This window comes from Callionymus lyra, chromosome 2, assembly GCF_982586985.1.
Source record: "Callionymus lyra chromosome 2, fCalLyr1.hap1.1, whole genome shotgun sequence".
NCBI classification, from domain to species: Eukaryota; Metazoa; Chordata; class Actinopteri; order Syngnathiformes; family Callionymidae; genus Callionymus; species Callionymus lyra.
Genome location: NC_141819.1, coordinates 23,619,005 through 23,636,976, shown reverse-complemented (window position 1 = coordinate 23,636,976; position 17,972 = coordinate 23,619,005). Strand labels below are relative to the sequence as shown.

At 41.2% G+C, this 17,972-nt stretch overlaps 2 protein-coding genes across 2 annotated transcripts in view; both read left to right on the top strand.

Moving 5' to 3' along the window:
- Positions 1–3,556: 3,556 nt before the first annotated feature.
- Positions 3,557–5,207, top strand: six3b (SIX homeobox 3b). The gene is made up of 2 exons (XM_087782841.1): positions 3,557–4,257; positions 5,069–5,207. Exons 1-2 carry the CDS (start codon positions 3,557–3,559, stop codon positions 5,205–5,207), a joined length of 840 nt encoding a protein of 279 aa, XP_087638967.1.
- Positions 5,208–8,462: 3,255 nt separating this feature from the next.
- The window catches only part of prkcea (protein kinase C, epsilon a), a 30,823-nt gene continuing 21,313 nt past the window's right edge, over positions 8,463–17,972 (top strand). Inside the window, exon 1 of the mRNA XM_087784236.1 lies at positions 8,463–9,341. Within this exon, the coding sequence (XP_087640362.1) occupies positions 8,997–9,341 (345 nt within the window). The 5' untranslated portion in view covers positions 8,463–8,996. The remainder of the gene's footprint in view (positions 9,342–17,972) is intronic.

Here is a 17,972-nt window from a genome sequence, read left to right as displayed (position 1 = left end):
TTCGGAACAATTCCAAATATTGAGGCTCAAATACAAGATGGACGTAACAGACGAGCCTTATGGAGATATTCGGATGTTTTTAGGTGTCTTTTGTGGACGAAGATAAAGATGAAGACAATCGAGCATCAGTCGCTACATTAAAATGAACAAATATTTTTGTCTATAACTCTAAAAAGTGACAGATTACTCTGAAAATAATCCCAACTCTAAGTCGACACGAGGGTGAAGAAAGGGGGGTAAAAAATTGAATTTTGTTGTTCACTTGAATGTGCAGAAAGTGTGTATTCCTACAAACATCCACCTGCACACAATCCTGTGTGTGTGTTTAACCTCAACGACAACATGCGCTGAAGGAGCTCCAACAAGTCCTCGTCGCAAACCCGCGCCACACAAGCCCGAGGTTCCCCTTGTCTGCCAAACTCATGCTTGTATGGACGGTTCACTCCCCGCTCGTCCCCTCGCCATTGTGCGCCCGACTCTCCCAGAGAGTGTCCCGGCACAAAAGCACAACAAAGACTCAGGAAGTGATTAGTTGCTTAACGAGGAGGGGGCTTTCTGCGGAGTCGCAGGAGCTAGCCGGCCTCCTCCGTGAGCCGGGCCGAGGGGGTTAACGTCGCAGGGCTTAAGAGGTCGGTGTTAAGTTGTGGGGGTCAGTGGAGAGGTTAATTAGGAGCCTAGCTTTTGTTGACGGGGGCCGAGGAGCCACGGAGGCGATTCTTTCGGCTTCCTCGCTGTGTTCCTGCAGCCATCCAGGAAGTGTCATCCACCCTCGCTAATGGTCCCGCGGCTGAATAGAGATGTATCTGAATTAACTTAATTGTCACCATTAGGACACGCCGTCCAGCACACACACCTGGCTGGAGTGTTTGTTTGAGTGTGTAAGCTGTCTCCTCCTCGCTCAAGAATGTCTTTTCAACTTGATGGAGGTCTGGCCCCGTCTGTCACCCGCTGTTTAGAATCCTGCAGGTATGTGCTTCCTTACTTGAAGCCACTTGAAAATAGAAAGCTGGACGTAGAAACAAAACATGAACGTTACATTAAAACATGGGACGACAACGGTTTGTAACCCGTTGAGCTAAATTCTCAGCCTTTCTTTTAAAAAACGTAAATTATTATTTTCATGTGAGAAAATACATCATTTTTCAACTCATAGTTGCATCAATATTTAGTAAAAAATGAACTTTTTTTCTGAGTTTGAGCACTAAACAAGTGACAAACTGTTCATTTAAATGTACTTTAAGTATAGCACTTCAAGACATCTTGATGTGCATTTACCACTTCATGACAAGACATCTTTCTAGAATTAAGGGGTTATTAATGTAAACAATAGTTCAGCTTCAGTTAAGAGATGAAATTTTGTTGGTTGCAGCTGTGAACGTATTTGTTTTTTTGTCCAAAAGATAAGTTTACAACGAGACAAATTGTAACTGAAGGCAACAGGCTTTACTTTTGCTTTCCTTGCAAAACAATAAATATAAAAAAAGGATATTTTGAGCTTTTTTACGATCTAATATTTCAGTTTAATTTTTTTTGAGGCGACTAATGTTCATCTGATCACCGTCAGGAATAAAGAACAGACTTAAATGATGTCTTTTTACATAAATTATTATATTATGTTAAATAACTAAATATATTCTATTATCGAAGGAGTTGTTTGTCCTGGACAAAAATGACAAAAAATAGGTTTATATTTACAATGACAAAACTTCAATTAACAATTTTTTATTAATTACATTTTTAAAAGTTTCTTTAGAATGACTTTTGCAAGTCAGTGCTGCAGATACACAAACTGAAAATGCATCAAAGTAGCGGCTAAATGCTAACGCACACTTGTGTATTTGTCTGCCGTTAGCTGACACAATTCTGTTGTTTAAATGAACTTCATTATCATTAATCATGCAAAGCTGATCTCGGGGTTCAGGGGGGATTACCTGGGCGAGCAGGATGTGGTGAAGGGAGCCAAAGAAAAGTGGCACAAGCTTTTCCCGCCACAACACCTTCCTGCTGATTTAATTAGCATTAGCCCTTTAGCTCAGCTTTTTTTTTTCCTCCCCTCTCAAAATATTGATTTTAAATAAGGTTTTAATGTTTGTGTATTTGTTTGAGCAGTTTTTTCCTGAGCAATGGAGGAGTAAAAAGTATCTGGGGCAGCGGTGTCAAAGCATATGGCCGAGGACAAACGTGCTAATGTTGATTGAATATACTGTAGGTGGTTAATCCGGGGGTAACAGAATGAGAGATCAGGGCTTAGCTCTGAATTTGTGGATATTAGAGAATAGAAAAGTGATTTGAGTGGCAGAACACCACCTCCGAAAAAAAAACATACGGGTCTCATCACATCCTTTTAATGACCAGAGAGGCTTAACTGTGAACCTTTCACTTTTATTACAATCATGGACCAGTTGTTGAGCCATGATCTCATTCTATCTTGGAAATAGTGACTTTCTAAGAGATGTTTTTCCTTTTTAATGGATAAAGGATGTACAAGTGTTTATGAATAAAGATCTGAGGTTAAACGACTGAATAAAAGGTTCACATAAACACTAAACACACAAATAAAATCGAATAAAATAAAAAGTAATTTAGTTATAGAGCGCTTTTTCAGACCAGGGTCACAAAGCGCTTCAACAATCAAAACAATATTCAATAAAGTATATACTTTAAAGGTCAAGATAAAACTGATAACACAACAGTTCCAGAAAATCAAGGAAAAGCCTGAACAAATAAAAACGTCTTAAGATGTTTCTTAAAGGAGTCAGTAGATCCATCAATCCAAAGAACAAGTGTTTATGAATAAAGATCTGAGGTTAAACGACTGAATAAAAGGTTCATATAAACACTAAACACGCAAATAAATCATAGTAAGTAATTTATTTGTATAGCGCTTTTCCAGACCAGGGTCACAAAGCGCTTAAACAATCAAAACAATATTCAATAAAGTATATATTTTAAAGGTCAAGATAACACTGATAACACAACAGGAGTTCCAGAAAATCAAGGAAAAGCCTGAATAAATAAAAACGTCTTAAGATGTTTCTTAAAGGAGTCAGTAGATCCATCAAGTGTTTATGAATAAAGATCTGATTCTATCTTGAAAACAGTGACTGTCTAAGAGAGGTTTTTATTTATTACTGGATAAATGCTGCACAAGTGTTTATGAATAAAGATCTGAGGTTAAACGACTGAATAAAAGGTTCACATAAACACTAAACACACAAATCAAATCATAGGAAGATGTTAATCCAAAATGACCTACACAACCATCCTTTCAAAAGTACAGTCACACAAAACACAAGCGCGTAAAACTACTTGAGATGTCCAAACACAACATCGCTCACGCGCCTTTAAACACACACGGAGGCGCGCGCAGCATGTGTGCACAAGGAGCGTAAATCCCTTGCTTTTGAGACATTTGATTGACGTGGCTGCCATGACAATCGCATCCTCCAATGAGGGTCCTCCTCCGGGTCCCTCCCTGACACCCAGGTGCGTAAAACCCCCTGAGCTCGGGTGGCTTCTGGCACTTTTTGCTCCGACTCTCCTCTCAGATTTCCAGATGGTCTTCAGGTCACCCCTCGACTTCTTCTCGGCCTCCCGACTCCTCCTGCCCCACTTCACGGATGGGGGGTCCCCGGTGGTGGGTCGCCCGCGCTCCCCGGACGACCACCCTCTGGCCCCGGGTCCTCCTCTAGCGCTGCCGGGCATGTGTTTCTCCGCGGCGCAGATCGCCAGCGTGTGCGAGACCCTGGAGGAGACCGGGGACATCGAGCGTCTGGCCCGGTTCCTCTGGTCGCTCCCGGTGACCGCGGACGGGCGAGACTCCATCTCCGAGCACGAGTCCGTGCAGCGGGCGCGCGCCGTGGTCGCGTTCCACACGGGAAGTTTTCGGGAACTCTACCACATCCTGGAGACGCACCGGTTCACGCGCGCCTCCCACGGGAAGCTGCAGGCCATGTGGCTGGAAGCCCACTACCGGGAGGCCGAGAAGCTCCGCGGGCGCCCGCTCGGCCCGGTGGACAAGTACCGGGTCCGCAAGAAGTTCCCTCTGCCCAGGACTATCTGGGACGGGGAGCAGAAGACGCACTGCTTCAAGGAGCGCACGCGCGGGCTGCTGAGAGAGTGGTACCTGCAGGACCCCTACCCGAACCCGGGCAAGAAGCGGGAGCTGGCCCACGCCACCGGGCTCACGCCCACCCAGGTCGGGAACTGGTTCAAGAACCGGCGGCAGAGAGACCGAGCAGCCGCGGCCAAGAACAGGTGCGTCAGCATCACCCGCTTCTGGAGGAATATTATGACATTGTGCCATAAATTAAACCTTACTTTTATTAAACTAACATCTAATTTAAGACCATTTTTGTCGTGCGTTAAAGTGAAATCTCAATATTATTCATCTTGTCTTTGTCTGGATATTGTTTTAATTTTAAGTTTGTAGACCTACATGGATTTTAGGTTCTTTTTATGCGATTACGCTTCTATTTCGGCAACAAAATAAACAACCAATTTGATTATATTTCATATTCCAATTCAACGGGAAAGAAAGAAGTAACTGTTATGTTTCAATAAAATGATTACATCGATGATCGATATCAAGATATTTAAATCACATAATAGAATATAAAATGTAAATAACAAACACGGAATTTATAGTGTACGCTACGTTTTATTAAAGGTTATTACAATTAAAATGATACATTTACCTTAAACATTTATGGCAAATCTTAAACCACAAGAACGAGTTTATTCCCCTAATAAATTACGATTATTTATCCATTTAGATACTTTTATATAAAAAAAGATAATATAATCACAAAAAGAATACACATTTTCTTCATCTTATATTTAAAAAATATAATTAAAAATAAGAATGAAAACACATTTTCTCAAAAATACATACAAAAGATCAGACTTTTTAATGCAAACATGAAATGAATATGTAAAAATGAAATAATGAAATAAAGTAAATATTAATCATATTCAAAGCATTGTGAATTTTCCTCAGATGTTCTAGTTTAGTTTTTCTTCTTTTTACATGTCAACGACCGAGGTTTAACTGGTCCTTCTCCTCCAGGTTGCATCACCACCGCATGTGTGGCGAAGGGTCCCGGACCATGAGTGGAGGAGAGTGCAGTCCAGACATCAACGCCGAACGCTTGGATGGAGAAACGCTTCTCTCGGTTACGGACAGTGACTCTGATCTGGAGGTCTGAGACTTGAATGAGCAGAGCTAGCACCTCCGGGGGGCCCCCGGGAGGCCCAGCTCGGATCCCGAGAGGGGCCCCTCCAGTGTCGGGGGGGATGTCGCTGCTCACGGAATCAACGGTTAAATGAAGATATATTTTATTAAGTGTCAGATTTTTGTCTGTCTATTCTCCGCTCGGCTGGACTGATGAGAACCCCTGTTGACCTCTGACCCTTCACTTGGGAATGACAGAACAATTCTGGAATGCCACAGAGAAACCACAGTTTGTACAATTTGCATTGTTTGTATAGTGAGAAACCCCAAAATGTCCACTCTTGTCGACACCGAACACACTTCCTCCCAGAGTCTGCTCTTTATCTGTTTGTTTGCCTCCTCGACAATGTTTACATTTATTTAATGTTCCTGTTCAGTGAACCGATGTCTGTCTGTGGAGGGTTTTGTTTTCATATTTTATAAAAAAAATATTTAATATATTCTCTTCCTGTGTCTCTGTGCTTCAATCTAAAACTCATTTTTACCAACTATTTTATTTTATTCAGAGTACATATTCTTCCTCACACGAAGAAGGTAGCTGGTTAAATTCCACCTTTAAGTTGTTATTTAGTTTGTAGTTCTTCATCTCTTTCTCGACAGTTATCGTTGAACACGGTCGGTTTAATCCAACAGACTTTCTGCAGATGTGAGTTGTTGTCTAACGTGAACTGGTGAGATCTCCAGGGTGTTTCCGGACACTACTGATCTAAATTAAACGTGATACACACTTACTTCATGTGACACTATTCTGATGCCATCAAAATCTGAATATGCCATTCATGTGTTTTCAGATTTTAATCATTTCTGTTGATCAAAATTTACTATTTTCTCAGCATTCTTTTTTTTTTTTTTAATTTACAACATTCATGATGATGATATATTTTCAATCACAAAATAATAACCAAAGAACTCGAGAAAAATGATGAATAGAACTAGAAGATTTTAAATTGTAAAAAAAGTAACTCATACGGGGAACTGACCACTGCGGCGTGAGAACCTTTAACAAAACCTTCAGTTATGTGCAGCATCAGGCGAGTGTTTGTCATTTTAAATTTGAATGAATCAACTTTAATTTAGCTTCTTATTTATTTAATTATGCATAGAAACCCTGAGATAGTTACAAACATAATATTGTGTTGATCCTATTACAATGTATTTCTGGATTATTCTGCCAAAATAACATTATGTAAAATACATATTACCTTTGAAATACTAAAGAATAAATTCAGATTATATAAAACGTTTGATTGTTACTGGGTGTTCTCTGGAAAACATCCATTCAAACCCTTAGGTAACAAAAAAATAATTAATGAAAACATTTATTTCAGAGTACTATGTTTTCATGTCCTAAAAATATTCTTAATATTAGGAACTATTGATTTGTTATTAAATGATTGGAGTTTTAGATTTTGATGATTAAACAAAATAAAAATAATTTGAAGATGACGAATATTTTGGGTGATTTAACTGCATTAGCATTACATTTTGCACTCAAACCGTTTTTATCATCCTCAATATATTTTACACGTTTTTTTCACTGTTCAGAGTTTACGGTACGGACACGACACAGAATCCATCCATAGGAGGATTTAACAATGTAACACACTTTACTTAAAGTCATTTCTAAACACTGTCCAAAATTCAAAATATTAGTTGTTCCTGTAGATTTTATATATTTTACCAAAACAAGAGGGTAAAAAATAATTTAACCGTCCATATACTGTATTACTGTGGTTAAAATCAGAATCAATAGTCGCTTTATGTGAAAAATATAATAGGTTGTCTACGTCCACCCTGAGGTATGCAGGGGGCTGACCCGTCATTATGTCTTTCAATTGAAAAGAGAACACCTGTGAATTCTCCAGCTGGAGGAGGCTACTGTGGAGAAGAGAATCTGGACCTCTTATTCAATTTCAATTCAATTTCAATTTTATTTATTTAAAGTGTCTTATCATAACAAAGTTATCTCAAGACACTATTCAGTTGAAATAAGACTACAGTTGATTAAGGAAAAATAGATCCCAGCAATTCAACAAAGAGCAAGAAACAAAACACTGTACAGTGAGCTGTACAGTGAGCAATGGCGAGGAAAAACTTCCTTTATTACATCTGCCTCCCCCACGACTTGATCTCGAATGAACGGAAGAGAAAAGATGGATTGAGTAAGAATTAGAGGTAAGAACCTTTAATATCTTGCAGTTGAATCCTGTGACTGTTTTCCCTATTGTACCATAAACTATATTGGACAAAAATCCCATATTATAAATAAATCTAAATATTGTGTTATATTGTTATATACTAAATAATTACTGCTAATAATTAAATACTGATATATCAAATCTGTCACAAATGAGAAAAGAGGAATCTGAAGAGAATAAATGTAAGAATAGTTCATTTAAATAAAGAATATCGCTATCTAGTGGCCATATTGTGCAATATTCTCCTGTTTATACTTACAAAATTATATTTGCAAGCACTCAAACGTATACAAATATTGTAATATCACAAGTGTTTAATATTGTTTTTATCACCCTTGTAGAAAACGACATTTATTTTCTCAACCAACCTTTCCTTGCCGAGCCTGAACAGAAATCTTGTCAATTTCCAACGAAAAGTTTCAAAATAAAAAATAAAAAAAGAAAGTGAATTTTACGAGCCGCACTTAAAGGCATCATCCGTGGCGTCACGTCCTCGGAGGCGTGATGACTACCTGCAATCTACAAACCCGTCAACAGATGGCGATGTTGCCTCAACCTTCTCGTGCGGTATTTTTTTTCACGTTACTTTTCCCAACGTTCAATCTGTGAGTCACGAGAAGACGCACGCGCGTGTGTTCGCGTGTGTGATATTTGAAAACTGATCTAGAAATCTATCAAAAACAACAACAAACCACAGTCGACTCGTTTATTCTCGGGGGACACGATGATTCCCGAGTGACGCAAAAAGCTGCCAACGATCGACTGATCGGTTCACACGCACGCGCTCACACACATGCGCCCGCGGGTGAATTCCATCCCCGTGTTTGTGTCCCTCGATATATATATATAAAAAACAAAACAACAACACCTCTCCCATCCACTCACTCACGCCCTCCCTCTCTCTCTCTCCCTCTCTCTCTCTCTCTCATCCGGCGCACGCGCTCGCCCCGCACTGGTGACGCGTTTTGCGCATTTCCTGCAGCTCGCGCTCACGCTCGGCTGTGGAAGGGGAAACCGGGGGCGCGCATTAGAAGAAAGCGAAGCAGACCAGGAGCAGCGAGGTGTGTTCGCGGTGCTCGTGAACCCGCAGCGTGAGGGACCAGAGACCGACGGCTCGAGCCCCCCGCGCGCGGGCAGGAGGAGCAGGAGGAGCAGGAGGAGCAGGAGGAGCAGGAGCAGGAGGAGGAGGAGCAGGAGGAGGAGGGCACGCGGGCCAGCGTCGCGAGGAGACAGGGATTCTTATCCTCGCGAGCCGCGGCAGAGAGGCTGGACACGGAGCGTGGATCCCGGATGGCTAGGCGCGGCTGCTCCCGCTCACTCCCACCCTGATCCACAACACGCGCGCACACGCACACGCACGAGGACTCCCCGAGAGAACATCTGCGTGGTTGTGCCTCGTCGAGAAGAATCTGCTGAGAAGAAGAAGAAGAACATCTGCAATATCACAGGGATCTGATGTGGCCGGGCTGCATTATGGGATGTAGCAGGACTGTGCAGTGACCCCCCCCCCCCAACACACTCTCCATTCTAAAGACTCCAGACCCTCCAAACACCCCTCTGCAGTCATGCCTGTGTTCAGTGGCCTTCTGAAGGTGCGAGTGTGCGAGGCTGTGGACCTGAAGCCCACCCCCTGGGCCTTACGTCACGCCGTCGGGAAGAGCGGCTCCTTCCTGCTGGACCCCTATCTGGCCCTCAATCTGGACCAGACCCGGCTGGGCCAGACCGCCACCCGGACCAAGACCAACAGCCCCGCCTGGCACCAGGAGTTCTGCACCGAGGTGCGAGAGGGTCGCAGCCTGGAGCTGTCGGTGTTCCATGACGCCCCCATCGGGTACGACGACTTCGTGGCCAACTGCACCATCCAGCTGGAGGACCTGCTGCAGAACGGGACCCGGCACTATGAGGACTGGGTATGTGTTTCCATGCGTGTGTGACTGATGGTCTGGGTATGTGTGCCACAGAGCTAGGAGAGTAGATGTTCTCGCGTGTGGGTGAGAGGAACCCGAGACCAAACAAAGACTCTCAGAACCTTCCCTCCTGTCGCTCCTGAATGACTGGAGATCTTTCGAATGACTCCGCATGCATCTCACCATCATGTGACTCCTCGTCCAATGACCGGTCAAAATTCCCGTCATGGCTTCACAAGTCTCGCTGAAGACCATCTGACACCGAGAGGTTACAGCATTTACCGCGTTAAGCAGCAACAAGCCCCACGACTTCATTTCCTGGTGGGCTCCTCCACCCCCGGAGGTCCTGCGCTATCTCTCCAATACTTGTTTTGATTCGGAAGATCTAACGCACAGGCAAACACGTTTTAAATCGATGTGTTTGAAGAGCTCAAATCCAAAGTATAACATTGAGATGCTATTTTCGACAAACAAGAAGGCCCTAGAAGCCAGAAGTGGGTCCCCTTATACTTGCTATATTGGGGAAAAACTCCTGCACCAGTGGCCAAATCCATCCTGTCCCCTTTGTGTTCTTGTATAATCACAAGTACCCACTAAGATCTGGACCTAAAGAATCTGTACCAGGATGACCCACGAGCCAAAAAACCCATCTGGAACAAAGATCATATTCAGTATGAATGTCAATCCATTGAAAACACGCTGCTCGTAGATTGTTTTTATGTATGATGACGAATGTGATGGAATTTCTTCAATTACCCTGGTATGCCTCCGCGTCCGATCAGATATCTCACGGAAGATCTGATCACAGAATCAAGCTGTAGGAGATCACGGGTCTCTGGACCAGGTTAGGAAAAGGTTTGGATGACGTGAAAACGATCAGTAAACATCGCACGCTTTAATTTGATTCCAGGGATATGGCACCAAAATTATATTATTTTTTTAAACCTGTATTTTATTTTCTCAGTAATACAATGAAGGCCACAGAGTCACCGTATAATATCAAACATGATGTATATTCTCAATTTCGATACTTTAATTGTATTTTGCTATTATCCACAAATCCTGCCTCGCTGAAACAAGTCTTAATAATACAGTTATGATATTCGTATAAAATAAAATAATAATATCTCCACCAAGTAGTCAAATGGTGTGAATCATTGAATTGATCAACCTTCTCACTTGAACCTTCTCACACAAGATCAGAATCAGAAACTTGTATCTCCACAACATAGGATTTTGTTGTGTGGGTGCAGAATAAAAAGAATGAGGTAAGATGCTTGAAGAATGGAATGAGAGAAGGCCTTCGTTTACCTGGTCCAGGACCTTTAGCAGTGATACCAGCTATCACATACACAACAGTGTGGTCTTCCACAGAAGCTCCTCACTCCATGTGTGGTTCTCCAGCCAACACCAGCAGAGATGCTTCATACTCTTGCTTCACAGTCGTTCACGCTGAGGTCCAATCACTCTTCTTGCGTCACTCGCATACACACTATTTGTCTCCGAGAGAGTCCTGGTTCTGACCCGGCCTTAAACCTGTCGGACTAAGCTGTGGAAACACCTTGACACTAAAATGTCCCCCCATTAGTATCAGTCGGTGTGGTCACGATGCTAAAATGGCAAACTTTGTATTAATACCCAGGAAGATATTTGACACTCGTTATGAAAAGTGTAGGAATAAAAAATGGCAACTGCATATATTATTTACACCAAAAACAGAATCAATTATGAATCAATACAATAATTATCAAGAAACATGAAAAGAAACCATGATAAAATGCGATGTACTCATGTTTTTGTGTGTAAATACAAGCAAAGAAAAGTTATAATCCTATTTGACTAGCAAACAACCTGCAGTTGATCCTTATGTACTCCACACATCTCTGTTTATATCAAAGTTTAAGGAGATAGTGGATTATTTTTGGTTAAGTTGAGATCAAGGTCGACCTCTTTCTGCTTCAGTCGGCGTCTTGAGTCGGAGAAAACATGTTTGCGTCAGCGAGCTAAAGGCGTGTTAGCCAAGGCTAATAACAAAACAATGAACAATAATACGGGCCACCAGCCGGACTAACGTACGTAATGAGTCGAGTAAATAATGAACATCAGCCGCACTGACCTAAAAGTGCATTTACAATAACATCGCAAATAATGATCACATCTTTGATTCTGAGAACTGGAAACAAAAGGCAGACAATGACCTGATAAAGAATTAGGAAAATAAATCGGGGTTTAAAGAAACATTTTTGTGTTCAAGATGTGATTCCATCCCAACATTGATCTGATTTGTGGTTAACCAATAATCGATGAAATGTGTTCTTGCTTTCACGATGTTGGCCCCAAACAAACTCTTTTTCAATTATTTTTCTCCAAATGAAGGTTAAAACTGCAGCACACTTGTATTGACAGTGACAGCGTGAAAAAAAAAAAACTCCCTGAAAATAATATTTCTTACATCTTTTATGTGTTAAATAAGCGACAGTCCTAATCTGTTCATTTCTCTTCACTTTCCCAGCGGTGACAGCCGGGGTTGGTTTTGTTTAACACTAATCCTTTATCCCCCCCCCCACACACACACCTTCAGGGAAGCTGTTTGGACTTGCATTAGTTCTGGTTCTGGGTGTCTCTGGTCCAGCCGGTCGCTGTCACGATTTCGATTCCTCGCATTCCTTTCCCAATCTTTTTTTTAAAGTATAATCTCTCCGACTCAAACGTTGTCTCCTCCCTTTCACCAGTCGGCCTGGGATGCCGTCCCTGTGTTTGTTATTGTTGTTGTCATGTAAACTGATTTGCATTGAACCTGTGATGCTTGTGCGCCGCACACATCTGTACGCACCAGAAGAAAGGGCTGTTTGTGTGAAGCCTGCAGGTTCGGGCCTCTGCAGAAGCATGTGATCGTGTTCCACTTCAGCACTTTGTTACCTTCTGCCGAAGTAAAGAAGCTGTGTGTTCTTTGTGGAACATTCAAAGCACCAGCCGTGGAATGTTCATGTAATTCTGTTAGAGTAAATTAGGAGGATGTGGCAGCACTTGGATCAGATACAAGACTCGAGTCAAAACGTCTCTTCAAAAGAACGTTCTAGATCTGGAAAATATAAAGAAACATACAATTCAGCTTAATCTGGAACCCAAATAATCTGATGTACAACAGAATGATAAACTTGTCAGGCAGTCTTGATGGCACCCGAATGGACAACAAAGTTGTGTAAACTTTGTTGCTGATAATGAAGTTGTTCTTCCACAGAACATTGGTGTTGGTTGCGTGGCTAGTGTGACAATCTGTTCAGAGACACACAGGGCTTCAGTCCTGGCCTTAGACGCTCGGTTCTTCTCTCCAGGGGCTCCATCATCTTCCTACGCTCTCATTATCTGGTCCAGACCCTCCTCAACGCTTTAATAATGGTCATTATCCACTTGTGGATATAGCTACCATATATATATATAAATATCAACATATAAAACCTTACATGACTTAGTCAAGGAGAGTTTTAATGAGAACTTTGATACAGCGATACGTTGCAGTACTTCAACCTCTTATCTGAAATAAGTACTTTATCTCTTTATATTGATGTTTATAAATTGAACACAAAGCTGATGTTTGTAAGAAGTTTCAAGTTAGTTTAAGGGATAACATACCGTAGTTAAAGGTTTAGTTCACACAAAATTCCAATTTCACTCATTTTCTCCTCACTCTTATGTCGACTGACGGTTGTTTTTTAGAGTAATCCGTTCCTTTTTAGAGTTCTAGAAAAAAAAGAGTGAGTCATTGCAATGTAGCCACTAATGCTCAATTTCCTTCATCTTAAAAACATCCAAAGCGCTCGCGATATTTATATTTTCCGAATAACTTCCTGTATGTGTGGCCTAGCAGCTAGCATAGCAAAATAGACTTGTTTTAGTTTTTCAGAGCGTTACAAACAAACAGTATTGAGGTATTTGGAAGATTTTAAGTGAGGTTTTTTTCAACGAAGATGAAGACAACTGAGCTCCAGCGTGATGTGTAGCGTATCATGAGGTTTTGCCAATACTCCCCTCCTATTGGAAGCACAGGTATTCACAAACAAACCCAGCCAGCCGGGGCCATCAGGGCTTATTTAATTGGGAGTACGGTTATGTAACGGTTTACTATGCGAGCGCACACAGACTCCCAGCTATTCAGAGTAAGGTCAAAGAGTACAGTTCATTGTTGATCGAACACATGTTATTGATCGGTCGGCTGGTTCACCGATACATAGCAGCTCGACGTTCTCGGCCTTCGACGCTTCGACCTCTTCATCCTCCTTCCTCTACAACCTCCTCCTCCTCCGAAGCATCTTATCGTCTAAGTTGTGTTTCCTTTACCCTCCTACTCGTGAAACATCGTCATCCTTCTTTTTCAGCCTTTCCTCTTCAGTTAATGGTGGATATATAATGTGGTGGGATGTAGTCATCTTCCGTTTTACTGAAGTTACTTGTTGCATCAATCGACAAACAATAAACTTAGACATAATAGACATTATGACATAACCACTTAAGAACTAACTTTTTGTGTTAATTATATTGACACAGCATACATTTAGGGGAAAAACTTTTCTAAATAAAAAATGGGGACAATCTTGCTTCTGTCATCATGTATTCCACCTCAATTACTATTCAAGGTATATATTAAAGAAGAAAGATCACATATTAAAATGCAATTCACTCACTCACACAGAAATTTGACTAGATTTTTTTGTTCTTCTACCGTCCCTGTTGTATAGTTCTTAATGCTTTAACTTTGGGACACACGGAAGGCAAAAACTGGGTGATCTTTTTTATAAGCCAAATTGGGTGATTCTGAGCGGATGTAGCCATGTCTTGGATGTATGATCGTCCGTAATACACTTGAGATGTTCTAGTGTCTTTAAGTGGAATGTTGTGGAACATAAGTGAGTTATAGCTCAATGGAAGAGCTTTGGATCAAATGTAAAAGCAAATGGACCAAACTGGAAACACAACACTTAGCTCGGTGAAGAATGTTTTGCATTTTGTAGCAAGTATCCTCCTGATGTTGTGCGGCCTGTAGATGCACAGTGGAGTAGATATGCTGGTAGAAGGTTGGCCTTCGAAGATTACACTTGTGCGATTGGGGCATAGGGTGGATTAGAAAGTCTTCAGAAGGAAAGTGGAATGTGGAAAAGCATATTCATTTGGGATGGAATCGGTAAAAGACATTAAGAATAAAGCTCTAGACAGATTTTCTACAGTGTTATCCAAAATCTTATTTCATTGCTGTGGAAGGAAGCGTAGGTGACCCAGAGACAGAACCTTGAGTAATAGTGGACATTAACTTAACATCAATGATCTCCATTAGGTCAAAGTTTTGTGTTTTGGGTGGACGTAGAGCCAGAGAAAATGTTGCAGTTCAATATAAATGAGATGAAAAGAAGCAGGCCGTGCTGCAGTTCTTCATTTCATGCAAGTCGTTTCTGGGTTTCTTCATCAGTTTAGAAAAAAAGACTCCATTTTTTGGATCTATCACTCGGGGAAAAGTCGGGCCTTCAATATACTTAAGAACCCGTTATAATTGAGTTTGCTTCTTCTGTCAGAGCAAAAGTACCAATAAGGATGAACATCTATTAAAAGACTCCACTGTTGTTACCACAGAGCATCTCTGTTTCTCACATCCTCCGCCCTGCTGTTGCCTCACTCATCTCATTATGCTTCCATCTCATTTCTCTTTCTTGTCTCAGGCCCACCACTCTCCGCCCGGTCTCCCTCCTCCGACTCCCCAGACTCCTGCTCCATGTAAAATATTAACCAGGCTTTGATGCTCGGTAATTGTCCCACTCAGTAATTGAGACGCCGTTAGAAGCTCATCCCTATGGTGACAAAGACGGCTCGTCGCCTTGATCGCAGCCTCTCTCCCACCAAAAACACCAGAGAGCGATACCGGGAAGTGAGAGTCGGGGAAAGGATGGAGTGGGACGATGGGGGAACGTTTAACTAACTGTTGGTGATGAGTAAACTCTTGGCTGCGTCACAAGTCAAAAGAGCTCAACATCACGCAGCTTTGAATAAGTCTAAATAGTTCGAACGTGTTGTCTAAGCAGCTTATTTGTCTGGAACAGTCCAGGACTCTTTGGTATCACGTGGTGATTCTTTGAAGGATCGGTCTATGAAACCATGGTTGACCGTGTAAGTAAGTTCCTCCTGCAGAACCAGGTGAGAATTAAGATGGCAGAATTATTTTGTAGACCCTGTAGTCTTGGGGATACATTACAAATCACAAAGAAGTCAGAGAGTTGCTTCACTGTCTTCTTTGATAGTGTCAAGTGAGTTAGCGATGTTCAACCACATGGTTGTGAAAACAAATTGGACTGTAAGGCTATGATAAATGGATGATTATAGGTAAGTGGAACGTGTGGCCTCTTTTATAAATAACAACACTTAGGAGTAAGTGCAGAGCTCAATGCCAGGAGTCGCTATTTGAACGGTTTACCCAATAATATTATCTTTCAAAGAGAAACAGACTTGTGTGCTTGTTCCAACCTAAACTAAGAGGATTTTAAAGGGTGACTAATGTTGATGTCTCTTATCTTGGACCTCTATTGTACTCATCAGTATGTGTCTTTTTGCTCAAAACTCTCTTTGAACTGAAATATTTATATTAGATAATGTGCTTAAGTCCTGCCCACTGAAACCGTTTTTTTGGAGATGAGATCTTGTTTAACCACAACCACTCTGCTGGGATTGGTGATGCATACAGGTTTGTCACGGCACGTAATTAATAAAGAAAATCTCTACCTCCAAGGGACTCTTTCTACACAGAAAGAAGCAGCGCATTCTTCGATGTTGCTGCTGGAGGCCATTATTGGAAGTGAAACCCATTATTACATCATAATGGACTCCACTCTTGTAACCTGTTGTTCGCCAAGATTTCAGACAAGGGGAAAAGTTTATACCTTTAAAACATCGTCATGACATTTGAAACATGTTAGTGAGTCAGGAGAGTTGGGTTTTCACATTAGTTTCTGATGGATTCTAAGCTGAACACATCGTTTTCATCTTGTTATTGTTTCATCAAGGAAGATTAATACATGAAATTGACCTAAACCTGTCACTTTGTCAATTAACATCAGGTCTAATGATACTTTCAGATGCTGGACCAGATGACAAGATTTTTAATGGAGCTAGAAATGCACATTTTCATGTGTGTGACGGAGAGTAAGCAGGAAAAAGACAGTCCCTTAACTCAAAAATCAATTGCAACCATTTGTCAAACTGCTCATCAATTCTCAAGGACAAGTCAGGACAATGACTTAAAAAATGCAGGGATTGGAATTGATTCTAGAGTTGTGTTTGCTCATCCAATGATTTATTAATGTGATTTATAACCACAAATCGTACTAGTTTTGTCTGTCTGTCCGTCAGTCCATCATCTTTCACTTCAGTCTCCATTTCACATAATATTTTATGACAAAAAAATGAACAAAGACGATTATCATTCAATACCCTCTGAAGTCCTGCTGACAAAAGAAAGACCCACTTAATTTCTTTGTACACAAGATTAACTGCTGGTACATTGATTTTTATGGTTAGTTATTTGGAGTATGTGGTGATGCTGAAGTGCTTTGAATCTGATACTGAATCTATTGTGCCGTTTGTACAATCCATCAATATCAATTTTGCCACAGCTAATTAAAACGAAAATGCGACGGTTAAGCAGTTAACGGTGAACCCACATTTAATACCACAGGCCACACACCCGCAGGATATGAATAGCTGCCTTGTATACACACAGGCAAAGTGCAGGTCGACAATAGACATTGTATAATAAAGAATACATTTGTGTACCACCACAAAAATAATCCTGTGTTGTGTTTACAACACTGACAATAAAGGTTCTGACACTGATGATGTGTTTTGCATGTGGCAGAAGAGTAGTTCCCCTTGTTTGCATCACTAGTAGTATCACAACTGAACGTCCAATGGTATGTGGTCACAGAGCCAGACAGCAGATTCAGCAGTTTTTTTTTGTCAGATTGTTTAGCGTACTATAACACAGCAGTTAGAGAGTTGCGTGGACCACACTCTTTGCAACCACTCCATTGTGTTGTCTTGCTGCCTAAGAGCTATTCTGGGGGACTTCTTTTGACAAGTGTGAAAGCTGGAGAGGTGGCAGGATGAGGATTATAGTACAAGGTTATTACCGTTATTACAGTTTATGGGATAGTTTTTGTTCTCCGTCTGTTCGCGAAGTAACTCAAGAATGGATTTCAATGAATTAATTTCTGTATGGTTGGATCATTATGGGTTAGAATCTGATGATTCAACGTTGATGGGGTTCTGGATAAGCATCTGGATCCATCGCTTTTTTGAAGGATTCATTACTCTTTCTTCCAGTTGTGTCTAATTGCCTAACTATAAACTACATCTAGCAAAGCCATATTTTGTTAGTGAGCGTCTTTTCAAAAGGTATTTTCTAGTCAAGGTTTTTTGCACCACAGACTGGCATTACATCGGCATTATATTCACATGTTTATTTTTTTTAATAAACTTGACGTAAACAAGTGTTGCGTCAAGAGCCACAATATAATTTAACTTTTTTTCTTCAAAACAGAACACAATTCCGATTATTAATCAATTAGTAAAAATCAATCAAAACATGTTTATTAT